Below are 12,902 nucleotides of genomic sequence, written 5' to 3'. Positions count from 1 at the left end.
CTCATTTACTCAAGTGTCCGGCCCCCTCTAAAATGAATGTATTTACACGATTATGAATTTTTCCCAGACTCACAGCTGTGATTGCTGGCAAAGGTGATACTAACATGTATTGACTCAGGGGTGTGAATACTTATGTAAATGAGATATTTCTGTATTTCATTTTCAATAAATTTGCTAACATTTCTAAGAACATGTTTTCACTTTGTCATTATGGGGTATTGTGTGAAATCCATTTTGAATTCAGGCTGTAAAACAATAAAATGTGGAAGAAGTCAAGGAGTATGAATATATACTGAACAAAAATATAAACGTAACATGCAACAATTTCTACGAGTTACAGTTCATATAAGGAAATCGGTCAATTCAAATAAATGTATTAGGCCCTAATCAATGGATTTCACATGACTGGGCAGGGGCGCAGCCATTGGTGGGCCTGGGAGGGCATAGGCCCACCCACTGAGAAGCCAGCCAATCAGAATGAGTTTTTCCCCACAAAAGGGCTTTATTACAGACAGAAATACTCCTCAGTTTCATCAGCTGTCCGGGTGGCTGGACTCAGACGATCCCGCAGGTGAAGAAGCCTGATGTGGAGGTCCTGGGCTGGCGTGGTTACACGTGGTCTGCGGTTGTGAGGCCGATTGGACGTACTGCCAAATTCTCTAAAACGACATGGTAGAGAAATGAATATTACATTTTCTGGCAACAGCTCTGGTGGACATTCTTGTAGTCAGCAAGCCAATTGCACGCTCCCTCAAACCTCGACATCTGTGGCATTGTGTTGTGTGACAAAACGGCACATTTTAGAGTGGCCTTTTATTGTCCCAGCACAAGGTGCACCTGTGTAATGACCATGCTGTTTAATCAGCTTCTTGAAATGCCACACCTGTTAGGTGGATGTATTATCTTGGCAAAGGAGAAATGCTCACTAACAGGGATGTAAACAAATGTGTGCACAACCTTTGAGAGAAATAAGCTTTTTGTGCATATGGAAAATTTCTGGAATCTTTTATTTCAGCTCATGAAACATGGGACCAACACTTTACATGTTGTGTTTATGTTCAGTGTATGTCACTGAGTGTACAAAACATTTTAAGAACAGCTTCCTAATATTGAGTTGCACCCCCTATGCTGGCCCATGTTGACTCCAATGCACCCCACAGTAATGTCAAGTTGGCTGGATGTCCTTTGGTTGGTGGACCATTCTTGAAACACAGGAAACTGTTGAGCGAGGAAAAACCCAGCAGCATTACAGTTCTTGACACAAACTGGTGCGCCTGGCACCCCGTTCAAAGGCACTTAAATATTTTGTCTTGTCCATTCAACCTCTGAATGGCACACATACACAATCCATGTCTCAATTGTCTCAAGGCTTAAAAATCCTTCTTTAACCTGTCTCCTCCCCTTCATCTAGACTGATTTGAAGTGGATTTAACAAGTGACATCAATAAGGGATCATAGCTTTCACCTGGATTCGCCTGGTCAGTCTATGTCATGGAAAGAACGTTTGTATATACAGTGCATTCGGAAGGTATTCAGACCCCTTGACTTTTTCCACATTTTGTTATGTTACAGCTTTATTCTAAATTTGATTTAAAAAATAAACAAATATTCTCATCAATCTACACACAATACCCCATAATAACAAAGCAAAAACAGGTTTTTAGAAATGTTCGCAAAAAATGTAAACAATAAAAAAAATCTTTACTCAGTACTTTGTTGAAGCACCTTTGGCAGTGATTACAGCCTCAAATCTTCTTGGGTATGACGCTACAAGCTTGGCACACATGTATTTGGAGAGTTTCTCCCATTCTTCTCTGCAGATCCTCTCAAGCTCTGTCAGGTTGGATGGGGAGCACAACTATTTTCAGGTCTCTCCAGAGATGTTCGATCAGGTTCAAGTCCGGGCTCTGGCTGGGCCACTCAAGGACATTGAGAGACTTGTCCCGAAGCCACTCCTGCGTTGTCTTGGTTGTGTGCTTAGGGTCGTTGTCCTGTTGGAAGGTGAACCTTCGCCCCAGTCTGAGGTCCTGAGCGCTCTTGAGCAGGTTTTCATCAAGGATCTCTCTGTACTTTGCTCCATTCATCTTTCCCTCAATCCTGACTAGTCTCGCAGTCCCTGCCTCTGAAAAACATCCCCACAGCATGATGCTGCTTCCACCATGCTTCACCGTAGGGATGGTGCCAGGTTTCCTCCAGACGTGACGCTTGGCATTCAGGCCAAAGAGTTTAACCTTGGTTTCATCAGACCAGAGAATCTTGTTTCTCATGGTCTGAGAGTTCTTTAGGTGTATTTTGGCAAACTCCAAGCGGGCTGTCGTGCCTTTTACTGAGGAGTGGCTTCCGTCTGCCCACTCTACCATAAAGGTCTGATTGGTGGAGTGCTGCAGAGATGGTTGTCCTTCTGGAAGGTTCTCCCATCTCCACAGAGGAACTCTGGTGCTCTGTCAGAGTGACCATGGTGTTCTTGGTCACCTCCCTGACCAAGGCCCTTCTCCCCCGATTGCTCAGTTTGGCCGGGCGACCAGCTCTAGGAAGAGTCTTGGTGGTTCCAGACTTCTTCAATTTAAGAATGATTGAGGCCATTGTGTTCTTGGGGACCTTCAATGCTGCAGAAATGTTTTGCCTCGACACAATCCTGTCTCGGAGCTCTACGGACAATTCCTTTAACCTCATGGCTTGGTTTTTGCTCTGACATGCACTGCCAACTGTGGGACCTTTTATATAGACAGGTGAGTGCCTTTCCAAATCATGTCCAATCAATTGAATTTACCACAAGTGGACTCCAATCAAGTTGTAAAAACATCTCAAGGATGATCAATGGAAACAAGATGCACCTGAGCTCAATTTCGAGTCTCATAGCAAAGGGTCTGAATACTTATGGAAATAAGGTATTTCTGTTTCTTTCTTTTTAATACATTTGCTAACATTTCTAAAAATCTGTTTTCGCTGTGTGATTATGGGGTATAGTGCGTAGATTGATGAGGGGGAAAAAAACAATTTCATCCATTTAGAATAAGGCTGTAATATAACAAAATGTGGAAAAAGTCAAGGGGTCTGAATACTTTCCGAATGCACTATATGTCTATTAACAGGTGCTCTATGCTCCATTCTCTTACAATACTGTAAGTGCAGTAACTTAATCCCTGAAATCTTAAATCCAGTTAGCAGCACATCTAATTTAATGTCGTTTGGTCATTCTTTAAAGTAGCAGAGGTAGATGTACAGTGGGCAGAACAAGTATTTGATACACTGCCGATTTTGCAGGTTTTCCTACTTACAAAGCATGTAGAGGTCTGTAATTCTTATCATAGGTACACTTAAACTGTGAGATACGGAATCTAAAACAAAAATCCAGAAAATCACATTTGTATGATTTTTAAGTAATTTATTTGCATTTTATTGCATGACATAAGTATTTGATACATCAGAAAAGCAGAACTTAATATTTGGGACAGAAACCTTTGTTTGCAATTACAGAGATCATACGTTTCCTGTAGGTCTTGACCAGGTTTGCACACACTGCAGCAGGGATTTTGGCCCACTCCTTCATACAGACCTTCTCCAGATCCTTCAGGTTTCAGGGCTGTCGCTGGGCAATACGGACTTTCAGCTCCCTCCAAAGATGTTCTATTGGGTTCAGGTCTGGAGACTGGCTGAGCCACTCCTTAGTTGCCCTGGCTGTGTGTTTCGGGTCGTTGTCATGCTGGAAGACCCAGCCACGACCCATCTTCAATGCTCTTACTGAGGGAAGGAGGTTGTTGGCCAAGATCTTGCGATACATGGCCCCATCCATCCTCCCCTCAATACGGTGCAGTCGTCCTGTCCCCTTTGCAGAAAAGCATCCCCAAATAATTATGTTTACACCTCCATGCTTCACGGTTGGGATGGTGTTCTTGAGGTTGTACTCATCCTTCTTCTTCCTCCAAACACAGCGAGTGGAGTTTAGACCAAAAAGCTCTATTTTTGTCTCATCAGACCACATGACCTTCTCCCATTCCTCCTCTGGATCATCCAGATGGTCATTGGCAAACTTCAGACGGGCCTAGACATGCGCTGGCTTGAGCAGGGGGACCTTGCGTGCGCTGCAGGATTTTAATCCATGACGGCGTAGTGTGTTACTAATGGTTTTCTTTGAGACTGTGGTCCCAGCTCTCTTCAGGTCATTGACCAGGTCCTGCCGTGTAGTTCTGGGCTGATCCCTCACCTTCCTCATGATCATTGATGCCCCACGAGGTGAGATCTTGCATGGAGCCCCAGACCGAGGGTGATTGACCGTCATCTTGAACTTCTTCCATTTTCTAATAATTGCGCCAACAGTTGTTGCCTTCTCACCAAGCTGCTTGCCTATTGTCCTGTAGCCCATCTCAGCCTTGTGCAGGTCTACAATTGTATCCCTGATGTCCTTACACAGCTCTCTGGTCTTGGCCATTGTGGAGAGGTTGGAGTCTGTTTGATTGAGTGTGTGGACAGGTGTCTTTTATACAGGTAACGAGTTCAAACAGGTGCAGTTAATACAGGTAATGAGTGGAGAACAGGAGGGCTTCTTAAAGAAAAACTAACAGGTCTGTGAGAGCCGGAATTCTTACTGGTTGGTAGGTGATCAAATACTTATGTCATGCAATAAAATGCAAATGAATTACTTAAAAATCATACAATGTGATTTTCTGCATTTTTGTTTTAGATTCTGTCTCTCACAGTTGAAGTGTACCTATGATAAAAATTACAGACCTCTACATGCTTTGTAAGTAGGAAACACTGCTGATTTTGCAGGTTATCAAATACTTGTTCTCCCCACTGTATATCCTGACTGTGGTAATTGGAGCCCACACGGAGAGCAGAGGCGTGGGTCTGGCTTTGAAGATTTACTTCGGACTAACAGAACAATGGATCCACAGGGCTTTAGGTGTCTTAATATGTCTTAAGTGTTTTTAACCTAGTTACCTGGCAATATGCCTGAACACCACTGTGTTACTGCATAATTAAGAGAACAAACAAACCTAACCTTTCCTTACTCACCAGTTAGGCTTGTAGTAACTTGCTGTAATGGTTCTTATGAATTACAGTAAGTCAACTCTGTCTCAGTGAGGAGACTGTTTGTTTGTTTCTCCTGGTGTTTGATGTACCCCTCAGTAACAAGGTTATTATAGTTTTGTGTTTTTTATTAGTTTTAAAGATGTTTTTTGAAATTCTGTTTTTCAGTTAGTTTTCAGATCTACTTTACACTTTTAATTAGTTGAAGTTTTATCAAAACATTTCTATTTCGTTTTTATATTATTTAGTTTGTGTTAGTAACCTATGTGTGGGAGGCTAGGAGTCATTTGTGTTGTATAGGGGCAGTAATGCATAAGGTGATGGGTCAGGTCATAGGTCAGGTTAGGTTTAAAGGTAGACTAAATGAGATTACATAGATGCACGAAGTAAACAGTAGTAGTGGGTCAATTTCCGCAAACAACCAATGGGCGCGTTCGAACTGATCACTTTTGTCAAGTCCGTGACCATCGTTGGTCACAATCTTTCAAAGTGTGTTGAATTCTGGGGATAAAAATTGCCAGACTGGCGCCTACATGTCAACTTCATGAATTTAACAAAAATGTGATCAAATGTCAGGAAGTTTTGACTGCAGTCGTCTGCAAGTTTCTGCAGTTGCTCTTCACCAACTTAATCCTGCAGCAATTGCCTGCATTGTAATAATAATAATAATAATAATAATAATATGCCATTTAGCAGACGCTTTTATCCAAAGCGACTTACAGTCATGCGTGCATACATTTTTTGTGTATGGGTGGTCCCGGGGATCGAACCCACTACTTTGGCGTTACAAGCGCCGTGCTCTACCAGCTGAGCTACAGAGGACCACAGGCTTTAGTTTCAACCATTCGTTTTTGTTTGTCCCATGCAAATGTGACCAAAGACATGACTGATACAGGAACCAATTTGCTGTGATTTATGTGTACAGAGGATATATACAAATAAATGTGATATTTGAGGCTTTCTCTCACTAATTGATTGTACAATGTGTAAACATATTGTATGGCGGCAGGTAGCTTAGTGGGTAAGAGCGTTGTGCCAGTAACCGAAAGGTCGCTGGTTCTAATCCCCGAGCCGACTAGGTGAAAAATCTGTCTGTGCCCTTAAGCAAGGCACTTAACCCTAATTGCTCCTGTAAGTCGCTCTGGATAAGAGCGTCTGCTAAATGACGAAAATGTAAATGTATTATATTATGATTTCAGTTTGTGATTGTGTGATTTGAGGGTTAGATACATGTTTATTTCGACATTATAAAAAAAATATGTTTTATTAACAATGCAAACACTGCCATGTTCATCTGAGCCTTGCTGTTTGACTTTCAGCTGCCTCAACTTGCTTCTACAGTCGGTTGCTTTAGCCTTACCACTCAATCGCGCCCAATATCTGCAGTGCTGCTCATGGCAGCGCCATCACGCTGAGTCTACCTTAAAATTATAAAGTCAATCTCAATGTGACCCGCCAGATTCAGAAGCTTGAAAATCCCATCAGAGAAAAAAGCTGAACATAATTTAACATCATTCATAATGGTTTTTATTTTATTTTAGTTCGTTTTGGAGTCAAAGATGATAGTTTCAGTATAGTTGGAGTTTTTCAAACGGGTTTGTTAATTATTGTATTTTCATTTACTAAATTGTTTTCATTTACTATAATAACCTTGCGCTGTAATACCCAGGGCCCTACAGTAGAATATAATACATTTAACTACAATTACACCAATTTACCCAGGGGGGATTCATATGAACTCAAAACCATTCTATCCCGTGTTGTGCAACAAGAATGCATGTTTGGATTCTTTACATTGATAGAACCATGGTTACCATGTGAATATAGTGTTTAGTCAACTCCACTGTGTTAGTGTTTGGAGTGAGCGGTGCTTAGTCTGTGTGTACTGTAAAATATGGACTTGGATTTCATGGATAGATGCTCTGTTACAATACACTACACACACACATCCTTTCTGCCTGCTGTCTTTCTTTAGTATTTTAGCCCTTTTGTGTTGTAGGTGTACTGTATAGAAGGTTTAAACATAACCATGTTTTATTAGTATTTAAGCTCTTTGTGATGGGCTGTATAGCGGTGGAGCATTAACATGGTTTAATAGGCCTTCCTGGGGTGTCGGCATTCTTTAATCCCCAGACTCAGAGTGACAGGCGGGGTCCCCACAGAGTCAACTAATGAATTGCAACACCAGCCACAGCTGCTGTAATGAAAAGGACCAGAGAGATTTACAGCCAATAGCTCTTATCCCCTCTAAGGAGGGAGGCGTCGCGATTCCACTCTGTCACTCTTCTCTTCAACTACTTTTGTTAGAATTTTCAACAAAGTAGAGTTGGCCGTGTTGCCTCTGTTCTGTATCTCAAAGGTTAAGAGTATTTAGTGTTTTAATAGATCGGTCTCCAGCAACAGTACATAAAATAAATGCTGTAGTCTTGACTCTTGTTCAATTGAAACGGTCTGTTTCTGTTGCTAGTGAGTGTTACAGATTATTATTGACGAGAAGAGTGCCCACGCTTTGCGGGGGGGGGGGGGGGGGGGGGGGGTTGAAGTTTGAGGCTAATAGAAAATTGTCAGAGTGAGAGGAGATAGAGATGCAGGAGTGATGGAAGAGCGATGGCGAGGAAACGGAGAAGCAGCAAAGCTGCATAGTTACAAATCAATACTATTGTGTAGAGTTAGGCTTTCATACCAAATTGGTTAATAGAAAATTGTCAGAGTGAGAGGAGATAGAGATGCAGGAGTGATGGAAGAGCGATGGCGAGGAAACGGAGAAGCAGCAAAGCTGCATAGTTACAAATCAATACTATTGTGTAGAGTTAGGCTTTCATACCAAATTGGTTTGGAGCGTTTTTTCCGAAATCTGGGGCGTCCCCCCCCCCTCGGTGTGAAGACTATCTGCACTCGGGAGCGCACTAAACAACGCACCGTGGCTCACTCAAAAAGACTGGCCTCGGTCGGATTCCATTTGTACCATGGTGCGGTTCGCTGCAGGCGAGAACGCAGTCCGGACCAAACACGGGAAAATAACCAGAAGCGGGCATTATTATTGGTTGTTTGACTGAGAGTAATTGATGAAATGCACACAGTACCATCATTTCATATCTACGAAGCATTCAGTGAGGAGCAAGCAGCGCATCTATGATCACATCCGATGCAGATTAGGGGAGACTGGACCGGGGCTATACCGGCGATATAGCGTAGTCATGTCGCAGTTAGAGCGCAGTTCCTCCCGCATGTTGTTGGAAGACCAAAGCGAAAGTAATATGAAGTTTGTGACACACAAGATAGATGGATTTTAATGTGAGCATTTTTCTCCAATAAACAAATGACTTCCATGAACACAGTTTTGTGTAGGCATTTTAGTTTGTTTGACATTTGGCAATGTGAAACCAACCGGACCAAATGAAAAAAAATACAATGTAACAAATAATCGAACTCTGATTCAAGTAATTCTGAATGTACATGCATTTTTGTATTTGTTCCATCGCAAACTGTCCTAAATATAAAGCTCCTGGCTACTATCCAATCAAAGCCACATTTGACATTATCCCAACCGTGGTTAGCCACTATTGGCTTAAAAAGCCGAACGTAACACAATATCTGACAATTAAAGGGGAACTACACAAAAAAATTCAAGTGTTCGTTTTTTTTCCCCAGACCTAAAAAATTGTCTTCTGGTGTGATTTAAGCATTGACATGGACTAAGAACATACATTTTTGTTGTTTCTCTATGAATAATTGTAATATTGAGAGTAAAAAACAGAGAGAAAATAATCCCAAACCAGGAAAAATAAATGGTTGTTAACCATTATTTTACCAGGTATATTGACAGAAGAGAAGAATGTGCCTATTTGAACGTTTTAAAAAATGAGTAGCTCGTGACGTTTAATTTCTTAAAAGTAGCTCTCGTGCTAGAAAAGGCTGGAAACCCCTGGCTCAGAACTGTGTGAAAATGCACTTAGTTTGACTGTTATGTCCCTCTCACATCCCTAGTAAGAGATTGTATAAGGGCAGATCAAAGACCGGTAAGATCATAGGTTAACTATTTGGTTTCTGAATAGAAAAGTACCAGCAGAAGCCTCTGATGAATAGGCCCCTAGGCCTAGGTTGCTTAGCTCTCTGACATTTGTTGTAGATTGTTGGCTAGTCTAAGCATAACAATTTATCGTTCTTGCGAAGACCTGGCCATGCTTAGCTGTGGACAAACATCTGGTGGACTGGGATACACACACACACACACACACACACATACACACACACATCTGGTGGGCAGGGATTGTGTTCCTCCTCAAGTGGAATCTTACATCACAGTGGAACACAGCTCAGGTTACCATGGTGATGTAGCCAGCACTGCCAATCAAGGGTATACTGGGTAGGGTTAAAGTTAGCGTTGCACGTGTCTTTCTCCTCTCTCTCTGTTCCCCTCTCTTTCTGTCTCTGTCTTTTTCTATTTCTGTGTACCTCTCACGCTCTCTGTTTCTCTTTTACCCACTCCGTCTCTCCACACATTCTAGTCCACAGGGTATGTGCTTCTGATAAAGAAGTTGTATTTTTGTTGTTATAGGACTGTGTTCATAGGACAATAAATAGATTGAACATGAGGTTATTCTAGGTGCTTCTGTAAAGTTCTGATTTCCTACTCTTGTAAATTTCACTATTTTTTTTCTGGAACTGCAATGGCTGAGGAGTCATATAACTCTCACACACACACACACACACACACACACACACTGAAATGTGTACCCTTCAGAATCCAGGGTTTGAAGAGAGGGGAGATGAATTATTGTCAACACGAAGACATCAGCTCCATGTCTCTCTCTGTATCTCTCTTTCTCATGGTGGACGCTCTCTCTGGCCCATGTGAAGAGCCCTTGATGTTGTTTCCGTGGTTTCCATGCCCTGGGGGTAGTAATGGTGTGCAAGTCAGTCAGCCACACAAGCGCTCTCTGACTCGCTCTCTCTTTCTCTCTCCGCTCGGCTCACATTTTAGTGTCTCCTCGTGTTAAAACGGGGCTCATCAGAATGAATTGAGCCGGGAGAAACAGAGCTGTGGTAGTCCCTGTCACACAACACTGTAGCCTATGGGACAGACTGCCACTGTAGGACAGCCTGTTAGGGCACCAACTCATGTGTTTTATTATTATTTACATGTCACGAAAAGGTGTGTGTGATAGGCCTATGGCTTTGTAACAAGCTCTTGTGTGTGTGTGTAGAGAGAGAGAGAGAGATCAACCAATCAATTAATCAATCTCATTAATTACCTGACTGATGAACGGTTAATGAATGTTGGCTGTCATATTAACTACTATCTCACCCCCTCCCCTTACCCCTCACCTGTCCACCCCCCACCTCTCTCCTCTCTGTCTCTCTCCGCCTCTTTCTCCCCCTCTCTATCGCTTTTCCCCCCTCTTTCACCCCTCCCACACAGATGCACCCCGCTGCCCAGCTCGACAGGAGCGATGGGATGTGTCAACTAGGTACTAAACTTACCAACATTAAACACTAACCGGGGGAAGGAAGGGGTGAGGGGCTTAGAAAAGGGAAGGGGGGTCAGGGGTGGAGGGAGACGGGTGGGGGGGTGATGTCAACTGGGTACTTCACACATTAACCAACCCAAAACCTGAAGAAGGCGAGGAGGGGGGAGGAAGAAGAGGGTAGCAGTCAACACTGCTGGCAGACACAAGAGAGAAGGGGGGAGGTAGAAGAATGGAGGATGGGAGAAGAGGGTTTGTGCAGGTGGGGTAGAATAAGGGTGAGGAAAGGGTAAGGACAGAAGGAAGCTCAGGGCTGGTTTCCCGGCACTAGATTAAGCCTACTCCTGGACTAAAAAGCTTTCTCTGGAGAGTAGGCTTAGTCTGTCATTTTTAAAGCAGGGGGATGGGGTGAAGGTGTTGAGGAAAAGGTATTAGTCTGACAGAATGCCTTGTGCCTCATGGGGGTGAGACAGTGGGTGAGGGTGAGACAGTGAAAGATAACTTACAGATAGACATGCAGGGTGAGACCGGGACACAGATAGTCACAGGGCTAGACTCAACCCAAACATTTTGTTTTACGTAAAGTGGAGTTGAAATAACACCACCCCCTGACCAACAAACTTACCTCCCTCCCTCCCTCTATCCCTCTCTCCTTTTCTCTCCCCCTCCTCCCCCTCACACCTCCTCCTCCTCCTTCCCATCTCCGCCTTTTATCCCTTTCTCTCCCTCTTCCTTCTTTCTCTCCTCCTTTGTCTATCCCTCGCTCTCCTCCTCATTTTCCCTGTCTACTCTGCTCTCCTTTCGACCCTATCTACCCCTCCCCAATGCCCTGTCTTTATCCCTCTCACGCTCTCTCCTCCCTTGTCCCCTACCCCCTTCTCTGTTTGTAGTCGATCCCTGACAGAATGTACTGTGTGAGTGCATACATCTGGGAATGCATCCCAAATTGCACCCTATTCTCTTTTTAGTGCACTACTTTTGACCAGGGCCTATAGAGCTCTGGTCAAAAGTAGTGCACTATAGAGGGAATAGGGTGCCATTTTGGACTCATGCTGGGTCTTCCAAGCCCATCCCAGTATCAGGTCTCTCCACAGTCCTGGATCACCTCTGACCTTTGATGCTCATGATCCAGTCTGGGGTGAAGAGAAGGTGACTGTGCAGATACTGGTGCCTCATGTCAGGTCTGGGGCTCTGGAACCAGGACCCGACCGCTGTCTATCTATAAACTCAGTTTTAGGCCCAACCCTGCTCCCCAGCCAGCCACAGCTTCAGCCCCAGCCCCAGCTTCAGTGACCCCTGTGGAGCTTTTGACCCAGTGAGCAAAGGGCCCAGTTCCAAAAATACTCTACATAGTACAGTACCTACTGTAAAACTCTAGTCTAGAAGGCCTCATGGGCACACTCAGGAAAGTCATAGTAAATAACCTCTCTCTCTCTCTCTCTCTCTCTCTCTCTCTCTCTCTCTCTCTCTCTCTCTCTCTCTCTCTCTCTCTCTCTCTCTCTCTCTCTCTCTCTCTCTCTCTCTCTCTCTCTCTCTCTCTCTCAGTAGATGACACATACCTGGACCATGTAAGGGAGCTGAAGGCGCAATCTGCAGTGTTTCTACCAGAGAGAGTGAGGGAAGAGGAGGAAGGGGAGGAGAGAGGAATGGGCGTGGGGAAGAATATCACCTCTAAGTCGATGGAGGGAGAAGGAGCGAAGTATGAGGAGGAGAACAAACACAGCGCAGACTTCTACCCCATTCCGGTACACTGTGTACTTGTGTGTGTATGTGATCGGTCTGCATGCATCTGTGTGTGTGTCTGCTTGCACAGGGGGATTTAGGCAGTTAAGGTTCATCAAGCTGACATACTAACAGAGGATTGATTGTAATGACAGGGTTAGGCCACCATACACACAGACCTGTCATTAGGATCACTTAACACTCTTCAGTGTCACACACAAATGCACACACACACACACACGTCATGACAGTTTTGTTCTGGCCATTCCCTCTTGGCTGCAGCACAGTCCCCTCATGTACGTCACACCACAAATCAACAATAACAAGGGTTTTCCCTAGCCACACACTTAAATGTAAATGTAATGGACAGATGCATGTGATACTGTGCTGAGAAGCTCCAACACAAAGCCTGTCCTGTTTTTGATTCCATCAGAGATTTACAACTGTAGTGCGTTAAAGTATTCACTTATTCACATTTTGTTTTGTTACAGCCTGAATTCAAAATGGATTAAATATATTTTTTTACCTCACCCATCTACCCCATAATTACTAAGTGAAAACATGTTTTTAGAAATGTTTGCTAATTTATTGAAAATGAAATACTGAAATATCTCATTTACATAAGTATTCACACCCCTGAGTCAATACATGTTAGAATCACCTTTGGCAGCAATTACAGCT

General features: G+C 43.5%; 1 protein-coding gene across 4 annotated transcripts in view; it reads left to right on the top strand.

The window, feature by feature from the left end:
* The window catches only part of LOC311141297 (solute carrier family 23 member 2-like), a 72,945-nt gene that overhangs the window by 28,911 nt on the left and 31,132 nt on the right, over nucleotides 1-12,902 (top strand). Inside the window, exons 2-3 of one of the 4 annotated variants that reach the window (XM_084176589.1) lie at nucleotides 10,454-10,502; nucleotides 12,045-12,244. In XM_084176589.1, the coding sequence (XP_084032715.1) occupies nucleotides 10,454-10,502; nucleotides 12,045-12,244 (249 nt within the window). The remainder of the gene's footprint in view (nucleotides 1-10,453; nucleotides 10,503-12,044; nucleotides 12,245-12,902) is intronic. The other 3 variants (XM_084176590.1, XM_084176591.1, XM_084176592.1) reach the window with 3 other exon arrangements.

The sequence above is a fragment of the Coregonus lavaretus genome (assembly GCF_964263955.1).
Source record: "Coregonus lavaretus genome assembly, chromosome: 14".
In the NCBI taxonomy this organism is placed as follows: Eukaryota; Metazoa; Chordata; class Actinopteri; order Salmoniformes; family Salmonidae; genus Coregonus; species Coregonus lavaretus.
This window is presented reverse-complemented; position numbering and strand designations above follow the sequence as displayed.